This window comes from Heptranchias perlo, chromosome 30, assembly GCF_035084215.1.
Source record: "Heptranchias perlo isolate sHepPer1 chromosome 30, sHepPer1.hap1, whole genome shotgun sequence".
Classification (NCBI taxonomy): domain Eukaryota; kingdom Metazoa; phylum Chordata; class Chondrichthyes; order Hexanchiformes; family Hexanchidae; genus Heptranchias; species Heptranchias perlo.
The window spans coordinates 6592802-6612044 of NC_090354.1; the positions used below are offsets into that span (position 1 = coordinate 6592802).

Consider the following 19243-nt stretch of genomic DNA (forward strand, 5'->3'; position numbering starts at 1 on the left):
CCTCCTAACACACTCTTCCCCCATCCTGTCCCTTCATTGTATTGAAATCAAGACTCGTCCGAGCGTCTCCTTTCAATCATTTTTTCCAACCACCTCAAAACTCTGGAACTGCTTACTTCCCTCGGTCTTTTTTTTTCAAAAAATATACTTTATTCATAAAATTTGCAGCAAAACATACAATACACTTGTCATATCACATTCCAAACGTACACAATGCAGATTATACAATTTGCAGGTTATATCAAGTGCAGTTCAATGAACACATTATACATAATTACAGTTCATGACACTCTGGGGTGTCTCATTGCATTATACTCAATACAGATTATTGATTACAGATTCATTACAGGTACATTACAGATTCATTACAGGTACATTACAGCAATTTGAATTTTACATTCTGCCCGGGGAGGTTTTTCCCTGATTGCAGCCCCTCGGTATACAATGGCGGGAAGGCTCTAAATGGTTGCCTTTCCCCACAGAGCCTTTGCGGCGGCCGCACCCAGCTTCAGTGCGTCCCTGAGCACGTAGTCCTGGATCTTGGATTGTGCCAGTCTGCAACACTCGGTCGAGGACAGCTCCGTGCACTGGAAGACCAGCCTTTCACCTTCAATCTACAGACTTTTAAAATTCAAGCTTGGCATCACAGAATCACTACTAACTATCTCCTACCCATTTCAACTGTGGTGGTGTCCTGAACTATGGGGCCTAGTCCTTGGCCCAGGTATTTCAGCATTATATAAATTTATCAAAATGAAATGAACACATTTTGCTGAAGTTGGTCATTTTACTTCAACCAAAATCAGAAAGTACTGTTTGGTTAATCAAGAATGTAATGGAGATTACAGGGCATTGTCTTTAGGGGCTGTTGATGTTAAGCTTAAAGGGAGTTTAGCAAATGCATATGTTAAGCCCTCCAACAAACATGAGTGTTAAGAGTGATAGAAAAACTTGGGCAAACAATTCATTTGCAGGCCATTAGTCACTGTGTTCAGATCATCAAATCTGAATGAGTTAAGGTTGGTGTGGCACTGGGAGCAACATTTGTTCAAATATTGCCCACCAGACTAAGAGGAGACAGGGAGACAGTGATGATCCTAGGCGTCTGTCTCCAGAATTACTATATCCACTCTGCGTTTACTGTCCCTGCTCGCATTTACCCAACTAGATTAATCTGGACCATTGCAATTAACTAGCAGTACAATATCTAGCTTTCAATATTTCATGCAGAGGATTTCTGGCAAATCCTGGTCCACTCTCATAGCAGTGGGGGGTATAGCTCAGTGGTAGAGCATTTGACTGTAGATCAAGAGGTCCCCAGTTCAAATCTGGGTGCCCCCTTTCTTCCTATTTCAAGGCAAGGTCATTTTGGAGGCAAATTCAATCATGGCCTTCAAAAGGGAACTGGATAAGTACTTGAAAGGAAAAAATTGCAGGGCTACAGGGATAGGGCAGGGGAGTGGGACGAGCTGGATTGCTCTTGCATGGAGCTGGTGCAGACTCGATGGGCTGATTGGCCTCCTTCCATGCTTTCTATGATTCTATTTAATGCTAACCCTAACCCTAACCTTTCTATGATTCTATTTAATCTTTTAACTGGATAAATTATTGCCCAGGACACTACAGGTCTCTTTTTGATATATGTTGCAAACTCATTGAAATGAACAGAGATAAGAGACTCATCATTAAATTATTATTTTAAAAACCCCTTCTCTCCACAATTCTCTGTTCTTCCTCACCGCTGTGTGCGCTGTGAATTAGAACATAAAGGAAGTAATTAAATATTTTAGCTTCTCATTTACTGACCGTGATGGAGGAGCTGTTTAAAGCCAAGCTGAGGTCAGCATTCAAAGTAACAGAAAGGTCCCTTGGTTTGACTGCCAACCTTAATACCCAGTGAGATTCTTACACAGTTATTTGGAATGGATTGGGGTTCTCCACCTTCAAGGGGGGGGGGAGCTGAGAAGGGACCTCATAGTGGTATATAATAACCTGCATTTATATCATGCCTTTAACCTAGAAATATGTCCCAAGGCAGCTCACAGATGAAATGCGGATACTAAGATGTAGAAGAGTTAGGAGACTGAAAGTGGTGAGTGACTCACCTCCTGACTCCCCAAAGCCTTTCCAACATCTACAAGGCACAAGTCAGGAGTGTGATGGAATACTCTCCACTTGCCTGAATGAGTGCAGCTCCAACAACACTCAAGAAGCTCGACACCATCCAGGACAAAGCAGCCTGCTTGATTGGCACCCCATCCACCACCCTAAACATTCACTCCTTTCACCACCGGTGCACAGTGGCTGCAGTGTGTACCATCCACAGGATGCACTGCAGCAACTCGCCAAGGCTTCTTCGACAGCACCTCCCAAACTCGCGACCTCTACCACCTAGAAGGACAAGGGCAGCAGGCGCATGGGAACAACACCACCTGCACGTTCCCCTCCAAGATTGTAACTGAAGGCCAGGATTTTGAATTCAATTCACTGGGGGACATGGGAACTAACAGAGGTCGGCCAGGACCGGGATAATGGGACATTGTACGGGACAGGATGGGGGCAGTTGAGTTCCGAATGAATTAGTTCGTGAAGAGTGCAGAAGTTCATGTTCTCGGCATACGAAAGAGCCTTCTGTAGACAAGGACTCCATTCATACAATCATAAAATCATAGAATGATATTGCACAGAAGGAGGCCATTCGACCTATCGTGCCTGTGTTGGCTTTTTGAAAGAGCTATCCAATTAGTCCCACTCCCCTGCTCTTTCCCCATAACCCTGCAAATTTTTCCCCTTCAAGCATATATCCAATTCCCTTCTGAGAGTTATTATTGAATCTGCTTCCATCGCCCTTTCAGGCAGCGCATTCCAGATCATAACAACTCGCTGCATAAAAAAAATTATCCTCATCTCCCCTCTGGCTCGTTTGCCAATTACCTTAAATCTGTGTCCTCTGGTTACTGACCCTCCTGCCACTGGAAGCAGATTCTACTTATTAACTGTATCAAAACCCTTTGAATTATCATTCAAAGCACTAAATATTACTGTGTATCAACATTTGAAAATAAGGTGTCTCTCATTCGGTCAGTTTATGTACTGGTTCACCTTCTTCTGGCCCCACTTCTGGTAGGTGATAATTGCAATTAATGAGGTGGTATTTTTCTCAAATGAATTTAGAGATTGCACAGTTTGAGCCGGCTGAGGACTGTGATTGTTGGTAAATCCAGTGAAGAATGGAGCTGATGATATTCCTTTGCCTGTGTCAACAAACAGGGGGGGCCCCAGGCTGCTCAGTGTTTGCAAATCACGAATAATGGCAAAACCCAGTCACTCTCCCTGTGCAGTCAAGATTGGATGCATGGGTCAGAGTGTTTGTTTGTGGGCATTGTTGATTCAATGTCAGTTGGGTGGTGCATCCCATTAATTTTAAGCTGTTAACAACTAATTGTCCCTCCTTCCCATTATCTGAACAAACAATTTAATCGGCCAAAGATTGTATCGGAGGCCTTAAAAACCCAGAGCGCAGGAGCTTCAAAACCTCAAGAAGCTTCACCTGCAACTCATTGTGGTGATCGACCATTGGCATTTCTATTATTTTTTGGCATTTTCAAGAATGTGTGAGACAGTAAAACTGATCACTTTTTCCCTTTGTTTCTTGGGCTTTGTACCCACTGTAAGTAGTTATATCTGGGCCTGGATGTTGTCTATTCCTTACAAAGGGTCTCAAGAGAACTCAGCCAAGAGAAGCTTAGACCCTCAGCCACGTGATCGAGAGAGCAGCGTGAGTACAAGCGAGATGGGTCTGGGGTGCAGACGTGGACTAATTAGTGTTTTGTTAATCATTTAGCTCTGATTTTTGCAGCTTCTGGTGTTACTAACTCCTGACTGTTGCCATCTCCTCTAAGGTGTACATATCTGTTCCAATCCTGTATTTTTCTTGACTATGCAAAGCGATAATTTTGTAAATTTAATTCTTTTTTTATTCATTCATTGGGCGTGGGCGTTGCTGGCGAGGCCAGCATTTATTGCCCATTCCATGCCCATTCCCCAATAGAGTGGGCTGGGTAATGGGATCCATTAGTTAGTTTATAAATCAAAACAACCTTCAGTTGACAGAGGCTTTAAAAAGAGAGATTGTGAAAACAATTATTCTCAAAGTTCCTTATTCTCCTGATTCCTGTAAAAAATACAAAGTGTCAGATTGCCAGCAGTAGTTTAACATATTTTATTTAAAAAGTAAATCTTGAACTATCAAATGGCTTTAAACGAGTCCCTGAATATTTAACTGAGAGTTAATATAAAACTCTGAAAACTTCATCGATTCTGGAAGACTAACATTAGTTAGAAGTTCGAAAAATTCCATGCAACGGTTTATCGTTAATTCAAAACTTTCCTGAAAGTGACTTTTACACATTGTGGCAATCTGATGCCTATGAATGATAACTGGGATTCAGGGATGATGGAACTCATCCGGGAAGCGGTGTGGGGGAAGGAGAGGTACAAGGGGTCCCTTTAGGGTCGAGATGACAGCAAGTTGCCAAACTGGCAATTGGAGATTGGAACCAAGTCAGCTGACTGTGGTAGTCCTGATCACCTGATGCCTGAGCTATGCAGAGCTGTAATACTTCAAACTACTGTTGCCCCTTCAGCCAGTCTGGCTCACCAAGTGACCTGGGATAGTCACTGATTCATGGATTCTGAATTGCAGGAAGTGTTATATCTGATTTAGTTCAAAGCTTTGCATGTCCCAAAGAGATATTTATAGCGTATTAGTGAAATCTATTGTAACTAAATGATTTCATATTAAAATGTGGTGATCCCTGTCAAACTAACTTTTACTCCTTCAGTTTTCCCCTCTTCAAAGATGCCCAATCCTTGCTGGGTTTGTTTCCACAGGCCCTGGCTGGCCTCCAGTACCTCACTCAAGTGAAAGTCCCTCGTGTGTGATCCTAGCCCGTGAACGTCAGCAGTCAAGCCCAGTCCTAACCTTAATTCGACATGGAGAAATGCACTTTCCAGCAGGTGTCTTTGGTTGGTGATCAGGAGCAGAAACCCTGGCTGAAATCGTTCCCCCTCCACCCCTTGCTGAAGCCAATTGTTGTGCTCCCACTTCCCATTCCAAAACAATCCCTTCACACCATGCTGTCAGCTTGCCTCAGTGGTAAAACTCTTACTTCTGAGTCAGAAGGTTGTGAGTTGAAACCCCACTCCAGAGCTACAACATATAATCCAGGCTGACACTTAACTGCAGTGCTGAGGGAGTGTTGGAGTTGCTGTCATTTGGGTGAGATATAAATCTAAGGCCCTTTTTGTCTGTTCAGATGGAGGAAAAAAGGATCCTATGCTGCAAGTCCAAGAAAAGCAGGGGAATTCTCCTGGTCTCCATTCATCCCTCAACCACAACAGAGCATGACTCTCATTGCTGTTTGAGACTTTGCTGAGTTTGCCTACAAAACAACAGTGACTGTACCTCAAAGGTGGCTCTGAAGTGATTTGGGATGTCCCAAGGACATGAAAGATACAACATAAATGCAAGTCCCTTCCTTACCAATTTAGCTCATGTCAGCTAACTCAACACAAACCCCTAAGGTGCCTGGTTTGTACAGTTAAATTCCACATTGGTCTATGCATTTTTGAACTGAGCTATTACAGGAACCTTTCTAAACAACTGAGTATATCTTTCAGATTAATAGGTACTTTGTTAGCATTTGCAAGTAAATGCTCCTATCCAAACATATTCAAAAATGTTTTCAGAATTAATGAACTGTGTTCATTAGATATATAACTTTAAAAAGTCTACTTTTTAAAATGTAGTGTAATAAAATAGTTGGATATTTATTTAAAAAACCTTTTGTTGTGTATTGTGTAGATGCCGTGCGAACACGATCAAGGCTGTGGAATGGGATCTTTCTGCGACAAACATTTTGGGGTGTGTGTTCCTTTAAGACAGGAAGGTCGATTCTGCCGCCGGGATAGTCAGTGCTCCCAGGGTCTGAGCTGCATGTTCGGTCAGTGTCACTTCACTGTCCCTCAAGGACACGAAGGTAAGAAAAAACAGGGACAATCAGAAGCATCCATCGCAAACCACTGTACATGTACATTCAGGAGATCAAGATTCCCAGTGTAGAAGCAATTGGATAATGGCCCCATTTTTAAAACAGCTGCATTTTACAATTTGGAACCTGCGACAAGTCAAACCATCTCTAGAAAAAAAAAACTTGATTCCTGTTGATACTTATCTTAGGAGGGTTGTCTAATGACCTGTTGAAATGCATCATCTTGTAGTAGAGTTGAGGCTGGGGGTCAGTTGAAAATTTCAAAACTGAGTGATAGATTTTTGTTGGGCAAGGGTTTTAAAGGTTACAGAACCAAGGCAAGTAGATGGAGTTAAGATACAGATCAGCCACGATCTAACTGAATGGCAGTACAGGCTCGAGGAGCTGAACGGCCTTCTGCGGTTCCTATGATCTCGTCCGCGCCTGCCGATCATACACACACTTTTCCGCAGGAGTCAAGAGATTGCAAATCAGGATTCCTTTCCACTTCCCTTATCCATGGGCACTGAAGCCAGTTATAACAGCCCTAGAGCCAACCTGTAAAATTGTTTCCATTGCCCCAACAGACAATTCAGAATGTTTCCAGTCCATCGTTAAACTGTTCATGTTTACTGTCCTCTAGGGGCTCGCTGTAAACTGGACGAAGACTGCAGTGCCTCCACGTGCTGTGCCAGACACCACGGGGAGATGATCTGCAAGAAGAAGTTGACTTTGGGAATGGACTGCTACGTACCTGATGGAGGGCTGGCATACAGCATTAACCAGCTCTGCCCCTGTGAGGAAGGGCTAGTGTGCAGAAATGGCAGGATAACGAGAGAGTAAGTATAACACAGTCATTGTGCCTTCAGAAGGTTGAAGTCCCACTCCAGCACTTGAGCAGATAATCAAGGCTCCCATGCAGTACTGAGGGATGTCTTTGGGTCAGATATTAAACTGAGGACACTGTTCAAGCTTATATTTAAAGTTACAGTAGAAGATGGTAGGGTTGGCATCCTGGAAGGATCAGGTGATTCATCCAAATCAATCCCGTGATCATTTCCCTGGTCCTTTCTATCCCATCCAATGGCACATGGGAGATGAGGAACTCTCCAAATAGGAAATCAGGAACCAACCACCTCTGTAGCGTGAGGTGCTGAGTAATGAGCCACCTCGAGCCAAGTATTTTGCATGCTGCAACAAAGTGAATGCTGATCTAATATAAAAGTACTTGATATTTTATAACTAAGATAGCCTTTTAATGGACATGCTAATGAGGCTGGCACACTCCATCTATTCCCCCTTCATATATCAGAAAAATGTTCAATGCAATTCAAAGCCAACTCCCACACAGCTCCTCTGCTCTAAATCAGTGCACAGCAAAGCTCCCCGGCTAGTGGTGTGGAACTAAACCAATAAAGAGCAGGAAGGTGAGAGCCTGAACAATGAGTGGTAATGACTATTGAACTGCTGAAGGCATCACAGCCAAAAATAATCCTAGTCACTCACTAATCAGCAGGGGTCAGCAGGAAACAGGACAAATTTCCCCCCACCCTAGCCTGAAAAGGTACTAGACCCCTTGTAGTACGATACAAGGAAGATTGGCGAACTCAACCCAGTTTGGCAATCTAACAGCTTAATTACAGGCAGTGCATTTACCAACTATGGTACCTTCTATCCTCCCTCCCCTTTTTAGGTACAAATAAAAGTGGAGAAATGTTGTCTGTTTAAATGAGAATTGTCAAAACAATAATTTCAATTAAGCTATTTATTTTCTCACAGGAAAGAATTTGATTATTGGGAAAACAGAGATAACTGGCAGTGCCTGAGTCCTTCCTTTCCCTAACAGGAACACCTTCTGTACACAGTTGTATTTATTTTAATGTTGTAAAGACCCAGTGTAATTCAATCATGTATAATATAGAACTGCTAAATGATTCATATGTAAATAGTTAAAGCTACTGTATGTCCTCTATCCATGTTAATGAATGCAATAAAATACTGTACAGATAAAATTGGAGCAGAAATTGTTCACTCCAATAGGTTGCTGCCACATTAACAAATGCTGTAGTTGGGGCATCTTCACTTTCCTCAATGCTGTAGTTGCAGTTTACCTCCTTGTAGTTTACCTCCTTGTAGTTTACCTCCTTGTAGTTTACCTCCTTGTAGTTTACCTCCTTGTAGTTTACCTCCTTGTAGTTTACCTCCTTGTAGTTTACCTCCTTGTAGTTTACCTCCTTGTAGTTTACCTCCTTGTAGTTTACCTCCTTGTAGTTTACCTCCTTGTAGTTTACCTCCTTGTAGTTTACCTCCTTGTAGTTTACCTCCTTGGCCATCTCGTGTAAACATAACATTTTGGGATACAGTCAGTGATTTGAGAATGACGTAAGTGTAAATGCTTGGGAGGAAAAAGGTGACTTTCGACCCATGGTTCCCAAAGCTCTCCACCACTGGGGTTTTCCTTGCCTCATGTCTGAGTCTGATGTAGACTAATTGATAGAGATTGATCAGTTAACAATTCTATCACCACATCTTCCGACTCCCAGAATGGTAGACGGCGAACTAGATGGACCGTGGTCTTTCTTTGTCCAGTAATTCCTATGTAACAAGGGCAGCGAGTGTCAGAAGCTCCTCAGATGCCTATGGACTTTCCAGCAGGGGTCACTGGATAGTGATTGATTGCGTCCTTGGGGTAGTGGACAGGAACAAAGGCCACTTGTAATGGCAGACAACCAGTAGCAACAGCCAACGAGCACAGGCCAGGGATCTTCCTAATCTGCAGGGCTCAATTCACATTCACCAGGCTGTGAGGGAAGTGAATAAAATTAGAAGTGGTCTTCAACAAACAACCTGGAAAGTCACCCCAGGCAATTCTTGCACAATTGCTCCCAGTAACTGATGAATACTGGAGATGTGGGGGCCATTCACTCAGTGGAGCTAGAAGGCAAGAAAAGAAAATGTCCTCACACCAAAAAAACCCACTAAAACGACAGATAAAAAGCACAAAAAGTTTATTTAAAACACATGCTGCATCACATGTCTTGGAATGAAAAATGTTTGACCTGTAATCTCAATACACAGTTTGAGCAGAGTGTAACATATAATGTTATCAGTAAAATGACCTTTTCAATACTGGCTCATTTCCTCACTTTAGAGGTGAGTCACCTGTTAAATATTAATACTTAAATAGATTAAAAACCAAAGAAAACCGAGGATGAAGCTGACAGAGTTGAGTGCTTGCCACCAGAGGCAGCAAATAAAGCGACATAATCAGAGGTCTCGAGATACCTAAGAGACAAACATCATCTTCATAGAAATTGTTTGTCTTTCAGGAACCAGGAGGGGGGAAATACATCACGGTAACTAATGTGCAGACAGTACGGTCTCCATAAGAGACTAAGTTCACAATTTGTGGAGGTAGAGTGTTTCCCAGAAATCTGTTGGGTCATTTGGACCCGAAAGGACTCCAGACATCTTAAAATCTCATCTATACTTTAAAACCTAAAATTAGAAGCATTGTTCGAACCACTGTCCCATAGAGACACGCGTTTGGTTCAGGGAGGTGTGCATCACACGAGCTGGTGACTGAGGTCCCTGAAGGTATTGCACTGTTCTGTTGGCATCTCCTGCTGAATAACTACACAAGGAGTGAGTGACAGATTGGCTTTTTAAACACTTCAACACTGCTCATGAGCACCACCAATGGAAATTACTGGGTCCTAACAGCATTCATTACAATTCAAACTTTGAGAAGAAAAATATATTCCTTGGCAAGTTCACAAAATTGGTTAAGGCAGGTTAAGTGTCCATAAGAACCATGACTTTTCTTTTTTGCAAGAACGTCAATTTATTTTCACATCTCACCACCCCCCTCCCCTCCACAAAATAACCTAAAATGATCTGGACCATGTCGGTCTAACTGATGTGCATCCATAATCATCTCTAACTGGCTGAAGGTACCTCCTATCTCCATTTGTAGCACTTAAAATAGTTTAACAAGCTGCTCGGAGTGTTCCTTAAAAAAATTGTTTGTGCTAGGAATGGTGTAAAAGTTCACGACATTCCCAGAGATTTGCTCTTCTGAAAGTTTAATATGACCATGGCTAGGGTAAGTGAGTAATTTGTCAATTAGTTCATTGCTCAAACTAGCATCTTTTCTGCCTCCAGGACTTTGTTTTTTGTTTTTGCAGGAGGGGAGATTCATTACACACCAATAATCTTCCTGTATCTTCATTACATAGAAGCCAATAGAATCTGAAATCCATGAATTCACTCCTGAATAATCTGATACAAGCAATCCTTCGCCTAATCTCAACTGGGCTCCGCTGGCAGCATAATGCCTTTTTATATGTAACTATTAAAAAGCAGCTCTTTCCACCCAGGGCTACTATGCAGAGTACATTACAGATCAAGTTGCTCCAGGATGTACAGCTTTGAGGTTGTGGCTAAACATTAAAAAAAAAAAATATATATATATATATATATATATATCGGTATATATATATATATATATATCGGTATATATATATATATCGGTAAGTAGTGCAGCATCTGGCAGTCGAAAAAGTGTCAATGCCCACTGCAGTATGTAATGTCATCCACTGGATGGAGATTTACATCAGTCTGATGGCAGAATTCCAGCAACTGCAGCCTTGCAATCTGCTGGTTGCCAGATCTGCAGTTTTCCTGTGGAACAGAGCTAGTTTGAAAAGCCAGGTGAAGGTTATAAATTTTTATAAAGGAATTACAGGTAGCTGGTTTATTATCTGCATCAGGTGGATTTCTACATTTGTTTACCAGCATTTAAAACCAGCACCCACCTCAGCAGTGGTATCGAGGGGAAACTACGGACTCAATCTCTGCCCATTTGGAGGGGATCTGACTCCGACTGCTTCAGATCAATTTTGATCAAATAAATATTTATTAGGTCTAAATTTAAGACTGTTTGTTACTAAACATCCTGAAAATCTGGTCACACTATTGTTATAATATTGAAGCTGAGCAATTTTTGCAACACATGTTTTTCATGAGGGAGGAAATTAATATATTTTGGTAACTGGCCACCTCTGACCTTTTGCAACAGTCATGCAAAACATCTAGTTATTTAATTTTTGACACAGAAAGACTAATGTCAAGGCCCATTTGAATATTTCCTGATGTGCAATGTATAAACCACATTTATATAGCACCTTACCACAAGTCTCAAAGCACTTCATGTAATAAATTACTTTGCATCCTCCATTGTGTAGGCAAATACAATATTTTACACAGCCAGACCACACAAACAGCCATCAGCTGAACCTCTTTTCTCTTTACAGATGCTAACTGATCCGCTGTGTATTTCTACAATTTTCTGTTTTGTTCAGTGAGCTAAATAACAAGATGATCTGTTGGACATTTTCCACTCTCTCAACCCAGAACAAAGATTATGGGCCTGAAGAATTTTTCAACCACTGTCTCCAAGTCTCGTGGAATTTCTAACATACTCCCATTTCATTGCCAAGCAGACTACTGTCCATCCAGGAGAGTCCCACCTCCATGGTCAGCAACCCTGCCACTGGACCAAATATCCACAGCCTCCAGTATGTACTAGCTACAGGGTGCATCTCCCTTCTTCTGTCTCCACCAAGGACAAGAGCAGCAATATCATGGGAACACCATCGCCTCCCAACTTCCATACCATCCTGACTTGGACAGATAACACCATTTCTTCATCACTGGGTCATAATCCTCAAATTCCTACCCTACCACCATCATAGAAGCACCATTGCCACAAGGAATGCAGCCAGAGAAGGCCCAGCACCACCTTCTCAGGGCAACTAGGGACAGGCAATAAATGCCAGACTTGCCAGTGTCACCCACATCCAGAGATCAGATAAAAAATAAAGTTCACAGCCAGGAAAAAATTTGGAAAAGGTTTGATCATTTCATAGAAACATAAGCATGTGTTAAGAGATCTTATGCCCATGACAGAAGCACAACCAGGAATAAAAATAAGGTATACATTTTGTAAGCGACTCTTCAAACCCCACACAAACTAAGTGCCAATAATAATAATACTTGGTATTGCAGCAATGCAGGCCTCAGAATTTTCTTGGAAAAACTGATTCAAAATAGGACATGTTAAATGAACAGAAAATCAATTTATAATACAGCAATTGATCAATTTTTTTTAATGTTAAAACAAAATCTTGGCAGTTCAATGTATGTTGGCATAAGGAGGTCAGAGGTAGAATATAAGCAGAATCCCAAAAATAAGGAGAAATCAGTCTTAAAATCAGAATCCTTCCCAAACATGCAGAATTATTGCTCACCATGCAACTTTTTCCAAAATTCCACCTATTTTCAGCAGAGATACAAGTTCCCATTGGTCAGTTACATTTAGTACCCAGATTTCCTGGCAATGTCGCAAAACACTGATGCTTCTGATCCTAAAACACCATCACCTGCAGCAAGGTGTGCAAAGGCCAACTCAAGACCGCATACTGCACTCCACGCAAGCTCTGCCTCTCCATATTAGATTGCCAAAGGACCTGTGACCAGAAGGGCACACTCCCAAACATGTTCTGGTCATATCCCAATATTCAGCCATTCTGGATAGCAGTCCACAGCCCATCAAAACAACTACTTGTCTTACATGCCCAGGTGACCTAGCTCAGTGCTTGCTGACCCTATGCATTGGAGGGTGAAGTGTTGCCTGCAACAGAGTAGGCGAGCACAAGTCTACTAGCTGTGAGCAAGTTCATCACTTTGCTAGCAAGTGCGGCCCTGCCCACAACAAACATGTGGATGAAACAAATGGGTCACATACCAATCACAGCAAGTGATGTTCAGCCTTTCCCCTTGAACTGTGGAAATACCAGTCTGGATAAGTCCTTGGAGACTCACTCAACACATTCCCAGAACAGCAATCCACCCATTGGCCACAAAGGTGAACATTCCACTTTGGCCATTATTAGAGACAGGGCCTCCTTCCCTGCACCCAAGCTTAACTAAGCCACAAAAAAATAAAACCACACGAGCCGTTTCAATCCTGAGACACACTGGTCCCAACGCTGGTACAGTGATACCAAGAAACTTGGATGTGCCAATGCATTGCTCATGTAAGCACTGTGCAATCAGTATACACTGGCTTCAGAAATTATAAGTAAGTGACTTCATAAGAGGTGTACGACTGTACACCTAAATGTGCAATGGTTTCATAAAACTCAAATGTGAATGTACTTTGATAATCCAATCACGAAAGGTGCCCTTGAATCACTGTCACTGGACTTTTGAGTGGGAGGGGGGTGAAGAAAGGTGTTAAATCAAGAGATTTATTTTACTTCACAGCCTCACCCTCACTTAACACAATGCTATTTACTACTAGAACCAGCAGAATTCTGCTAATTCTGGTGGCTTTAAAAAAAAAGGACAGATTAGGAAACTACATGTAACCGAGGAAGCAGCAAGCCTGACAATTCAGATACAGGAGACAAAACAGGTGCTAGATGAATAGTCATTTAAGGTGCAGTTTATAAAGAACACAATGACAGTTGGGCGTGTGCATCAAGACCTAAGCTACTGATTATTTTAGTCAGGAATTAACATGAATTCTTGAATACAGAGAGCTCTGCTCAGTGCTTAGTCATCGGAAATCTAGACTTACTGCTTACAGCAGTTTTTTCTATTGAAAAGTAAAACCTCCCTCGTTTCCACCCACCTAAGGGTTCTCCATTTTGAAACTCTTACCTCCCCTCCCATTCTCTTCTGATGAGGGCACCAGTCCACAGGTACCATCCCAGGTAGCATGTATTGACAGATTATTTGACCGGGGTGGGGGGCATCACATCTAGACCCAATCCTACCCTCCTCGAATGTCAACGAGACAAGACATATCCCGCAGAAGTCACTAAACATCTATCAGAAGCAGGAATCTTGGTATTCATTGTCTGGGGAGGTGAAACAAAGACTGGAGTGTCTCAGGCTGACCCTGGCTGAGGTACAGGCCAAAGATTGAAATGGGGGGGGGGGGGGGGGGGGAGGGCTTCCCGCTCGATATGGCTCAGTACCACACTAGATGATGTCGTTACCTAATTAAGCCATTGCTGGAACCTCAGCAGGAGTTCTACTGTGAAGTTAATTTGGCGAATTTTTGTTTAAGATACAAATGGCAATATTTAAATTAAGAGCAGAACTCCCATCTATACTCAGAAGCAAGACAGTCATTAACTTGGGGGGTAGAAAGCGTAACGGTGACATGCAATTATGTAGGAGCTCTGATCCAACACACTGGGCGAGGAGCAGGATGGCTCAGTGGATCTATCTTAATTTCATTAGGTGTGACTGCATCAGTGTTGGAGTGAAGTCAACGAGTCGCAGGGGGGGGGCAAGAAAAACAGATACAGTTTATTGTACTTTAAAATCTGCACTTGCGGTTTCTACTCTGAGCACCCCCTTAAAGTCTAGATGTTGTATGTTTACCAGGTATTTATAAGGAGGAGACTACATAACTATTTTAGAGAACTGCATTAAGTTCTCTATAGCAGATTTGTCCAAGCTTTGTCTTCATTTGCAACTTAAGAATCTTGCAGGCCACAAAATTTAAATTAATTTACATATATCGCAAGTTGCTAATACCAACAGATCTAGGTGCTGGAATTTAGAATTATCCACCAGTGAGGCAGCAGTACCAAGTACAACCCTTTTCAAACCCCAACTCAAAATTCAAAGAGGCAAAAGCAGGATTAAGAAATATAACTGAATAGAACTGAATTGCCTGAGATTTATGGGCCAGACTGCTAGCTTCAAGGTAGGATTATGCTCGCTTCCCACTCCTCCCTCCAGTCAAAGCTTGGACATCATGACCCTACAGTTAAAAAGGCAGGTCTTTATGAATCAGGATGAACACACGAGAGATACAGTTGGCTTATAGACATATGGCACAAGAGTCAGAGGTTTTCTTTCAAGCAAGAGCAAAAAGGATTAAAAAATATACAGTGAGGGTTTCATTTGAACGAAGCTTATTTTCACCATTTGCAGTTATCAGTGGGCTGTGTGTAACTACAGCAAGGTTCGATGCCTGTACAAGTGAAGTATACAGCTTCGCTGCGGAAGGCAAAAATAGCTAAATGCTGATAGTTGCTGCTGGAATAGGCTAGGGAAGTGGTTACCCAGCAAACAGGCACATTCATGACAGGAAGGGAGCAATGGGAAAATAAAAAAAAAAAAGTTAGCCATGGTCATAAAAACTCAATTCAGTTTCCACCTCACGTTCATGTTTGGAAGTCTGACAGATGATAGTCAGACATGAGGCTTCATTTCTGGATCCAAACCAAGCTTTTGATGTGAATGAGTTGACAGCAGAACCAGGATTTGGTGCAGTGTTCAGTGACTGCAGTGAAAGACCAACTTACTCATTTTTATCACATTAAGGTACTGGATCACTCATGCCAAAAAAAAACAAGCAATCTGGTGTCTTCAGTAATGAAAAATGATCTTGGACTGGGCTAAGTAATAGTCGAGGCACAATACTACAAAGAAGTTTAAATCCAATTACAGTCTTACCAAATTATGGCTGCATTGTAATTACAATGTCCATTCCTATTCATAGTACAGACCATTTTTAACTCTTTACTGGCTTGCTACCATTTGTTCAGCTTTTCCTCTTCTCTCTAGCCTTTGCCAATTCCATAAGATGATCAATATAGTACTCCTGACTCTGTGGGTGAAGCTGGATTGTTCTATAAAAAATATAGGGCATCTAAAGCCAGGTATGAAGATCAACTTTAAAAGACTAAACTATGTATTAATCCCATTAACCAAACTTCTCACTTACAAGTTAATACATTGTTTGAAAGGAATTACATTGGAAAGTTTCTCCCTGTTCCCTCCACAATGCACTGAATGCAAAGAAGCTTGTGTGCTACAATTTCCAGCTCTTAAATTTAGAGCTGGAAATATAGAAAGTCCAGCAGTATGTGAAAAGGCAAAGGGCAGGTTAGTACTTCTGGTAGAGACCCACTGTCAGGCAGGCCAGCGGCTTTGGGTCAACCTCTCCAGATGCTGAAGGAGCTGCTATGTATTTGGGACCATGTTTTTATTAAAGCATTCACAGTTTCTTTTCATCTCTACCCTTCAAAGTTGGAACTTGGTCTTAATGAATGGACTGAATAACCATTACAGAAGAACAACATGCCGTTAGATTTCCAGAACTGCTAATCTCTTTTCAAGCGGACTTCTGAAGCTGCTGTCTCTTTAAATATGGAAAAAATCCAAATGGTAGCCGGTCCTTCCAGTACATTACTTAATTTTTTCCATATTTCCCTGACTTTTGGGTCCGATGGCCAGAGCACTGATTACTTCAGCCCAATACCCACGTTACTTCCTTGTAAAGGCGTTCTGAGAAGTGCATTACACTGAAATCACACTCCTTCTGAAACTGAGTCATCCCCCTCATTACACAGATGAAAAGGCTGGCTTAAGGGCAGGTATTAACTGTCCTTGATAGTAACTTGTTTTGAGCATCATTAGCAAGCTTTTTCGAATGAAAATGAGCAATAGGAGAGCTTAATGGAACAAGGAGTCATGTAATGAAAGGACAGACTTTGAATTTTAACCACCACTGCCCAAAATAGGCAGATGAGGTACATGCCTGAAGTTAACCTGCCCCCCAAGAATTTTCATGGACTATAAGCCATTGATGATTGCAGCAATTCACTCCTCCATCCCTCCAGCTTTGAGGCATCCTTTATTAATTCTAGCTATGCAAGAGAATAATTGGGCTAGCAAAGTACGAAGATGTAGCCTGGAATGGGCAGCATCTGTCCGGACTAGCTTTGAACTGAAGAGGAAAAAAAATATAAAGTATCAAAGCTTTTCTATTTTATTGAAGTTTCAAAGCTCTGACTATTCATTCAAGCCCTAGAACAGACTAATACTGATCAGTGATCTAATGGCGTTTCATTCGATAGAATAAAAACTCTAGCAAGTTGAACAGGGAGCAAGACTGCTCCTATGGTTCAATAGATTTAAACACTCTTTCCTGTCAGGATGGGAGTAAAATGCACATCCTGAGGTTCAGGCCACACACAATTCCTGGAATCCCACCTTTTGCTGGAAACATGAATCACCAAGCCAGCTCAGCATACATACTGGTCACATTTTTAAAATCACAAGTTACCACAGAAACATTAGTGTTGCTGACTGCAAGTATTTCATCCCTTCACTTTTCTGTTTCAAGACTTCCATGGTTCCACAGTTAGTGTTTGGGTTTCTTGGAGAACCCAGACAATTAACTCATTCTGCACCTTGGACTGCAGTGTTTAAAATCCAGCACGTTCTCACAGGGCCATCTTTCCCATTATTCTATCCAGCATTTCTAGTCCATCAGTTGTCTCAGGGTCCACCAAGGTGGTCGCTCTTCAGTTTCTGCGCCTGCAGGTTCAAAATGAAGGATTCTCGGTGTGTCACAATTCAAGTGCCCCAGCCAGGGACCTCCATCCTGTGTTTTAAGAATTGTCTCTAAAAACGAGGCACGGAGCCACATCTGTACCTGCAGCTGCTGTAGATGAGTCATTTCTTTTGAAGGTTTTTTTTCCCCCTCGTTTCCAAGCACCAAGTTCTATTTTGCTACTGTTTTCATTGTCATCCATTCCAGCCCTTGACCCAGCCTGAAAGACGGAAGAAATGAAAGTAAACAAATATATCCCTTGCCAGAGTCACAAACTTGATGAAAAAAGCTCCAACAAAAGAAACCCAAGTCCAAAATGTGCAACTAAGAGTTTGAGTGGTTACAGTCTTTGGGCTAGAAATTCCACTTCTGTGCTCACCGGCCCGCCATTCTTTCTCCATTGCATAGAATTTACAGCACAGAATCAGGCCATTTGGCCCAACTGGCCTATGCCAGTGTTTATGCTCCACACAAGCCTCCTCCCTGCCTACTTCATCTAACCGCATCAGCACATCCTTCTATTCCTTTTGCCCTCATGTATTTATCTAGCTGCACCTTAAAAAAGGGCATCTATGCTATTTGCCTCAACCATTCCCATGTGCTAGCAAGTTCCACATTCTAAACACTCTGTGGTAAAAGAAGTTTCTCCTGAATTCCTTATTGGATTTATTAGTGACTATCTTATTTTTATGGCCTCTAGTTTTGGACTCCTCCCTCTCCCTCTCCCCCTCCCCCTCCCTCCCCAAAACAAGTGGAAACATCTTCTCTATGTCTAACTTATCAAACCCCATTCATAATTTTGAAGACCTCTATTAAGTCACCCCTCAGCCTTCTCTCTCAGAGAAGAAAAAGCCCAGCCTGTTCAGTCTTTCCTGGTATCATTAAAGTGAACAGGTAGAAAGTCACGGCTGGCAAGTGGAGAAGTGGAATTTATGTTTTTTTTTGTTTTTTTTTGTTGGAGTGCACGAATTCTATTTTGTGGAAAGGTGACTGGTGGGAAATGACAACATTGAGCACTTCCAGGTCACTGCAGTTTCACAGTGCACAACCCAACACATACATCACACGTTGGTACGGACAAATTTCATTACAGGTGAAAAAAAACGAAGACAAGGTACGCAAACATAGCTCATTAAATTACATCGATGCTCCATGCCCACAAACAGTACCACGCCATGGTCAGGATGAGATGGAGGAACAATGGAAGCTAACAACTTGATTTGAATTTGATTGCAGGAAACTGAAGGCTTAAGCCTTCATTTTTAAACCTAACTTCAATTTTGACAATACTCCACAAAGCCAGTAAACGCTTTATAAACTATAAAACTTAAGTTGTAAGCACTGAAATAATGATCAGGTTTCATTATGAAACGAAAGTAGTGGTCAGAACTGGCAAAAGATGCATTACTTTGGCTCTCATTTGTCCCTTGCAAGAATGATTTCTAAATTTCACTTATGGTCCAGACTAAATATCCGGTACAAAAATCCTTCCATAAATTCCTCTCATTATAAATAGCTACATTTCAGTATTGGTGTTTGCAAGCAGCAGAATTAAGTCTCAATCTGCCAAGACTGGTTTCAAAGTATCCTTATTGATGCTGCAGGCTTTTTAAAGCACTAATTAGATGCAAATTCTGTTGCTCAGCAACCCAGTGCCTCTGTCCCAGCAATTGAAGGTTTTCAGCAGGACCAGGGACAACTTAAAAGATCTAAATTGCTGGGTTGCAGGGGAAGTTAACTTTTGTTTATTAAAAAACCATTTAATTGAGGGATTCCTTTCCCC

General features: G+C 41.9%; 1 protein-coding gene and 1 non-coding gene across 3 annotated transcripts in view; one reads left to right on the forward strand and one right to left on the reverse strand.

The window, feature by feature from the left end:
* The first annotated feature begins 1269 nt into the window (after positions 1-1269).
* On the forward strand, positions 1270-1341 carry trnay-gua (transfer RNA tyrosine (anticodon GUA)). Its single transcript has one exon. It is a non-coding gene; the product is annotated as a tRNA-Tyr (tRNA).
* A 7684-nt stretch (positions 1342-9025) lies between these two features.
* LOC137299857 (ADP-ribosylation factor-like protein 5B) overlaps positions 9026-19243 on the reverse strand; it is a 33293-nt gene continuing 23075 nt past the window's right edge. For both annotated transcript variants that reach the window (XM_067968796.1, XM_067968795.1), the window contains one exon: positions 9026-17680. In XM_067968796.1, the coding sequence (XP_067824897.1) occupies positions 17632-17680 (49 nt within the window). In that variant the 3' untranslated portion in view covers positions 9026-17631. The remainder of the gene's footprint in view (positions 17681-19243) is intronic.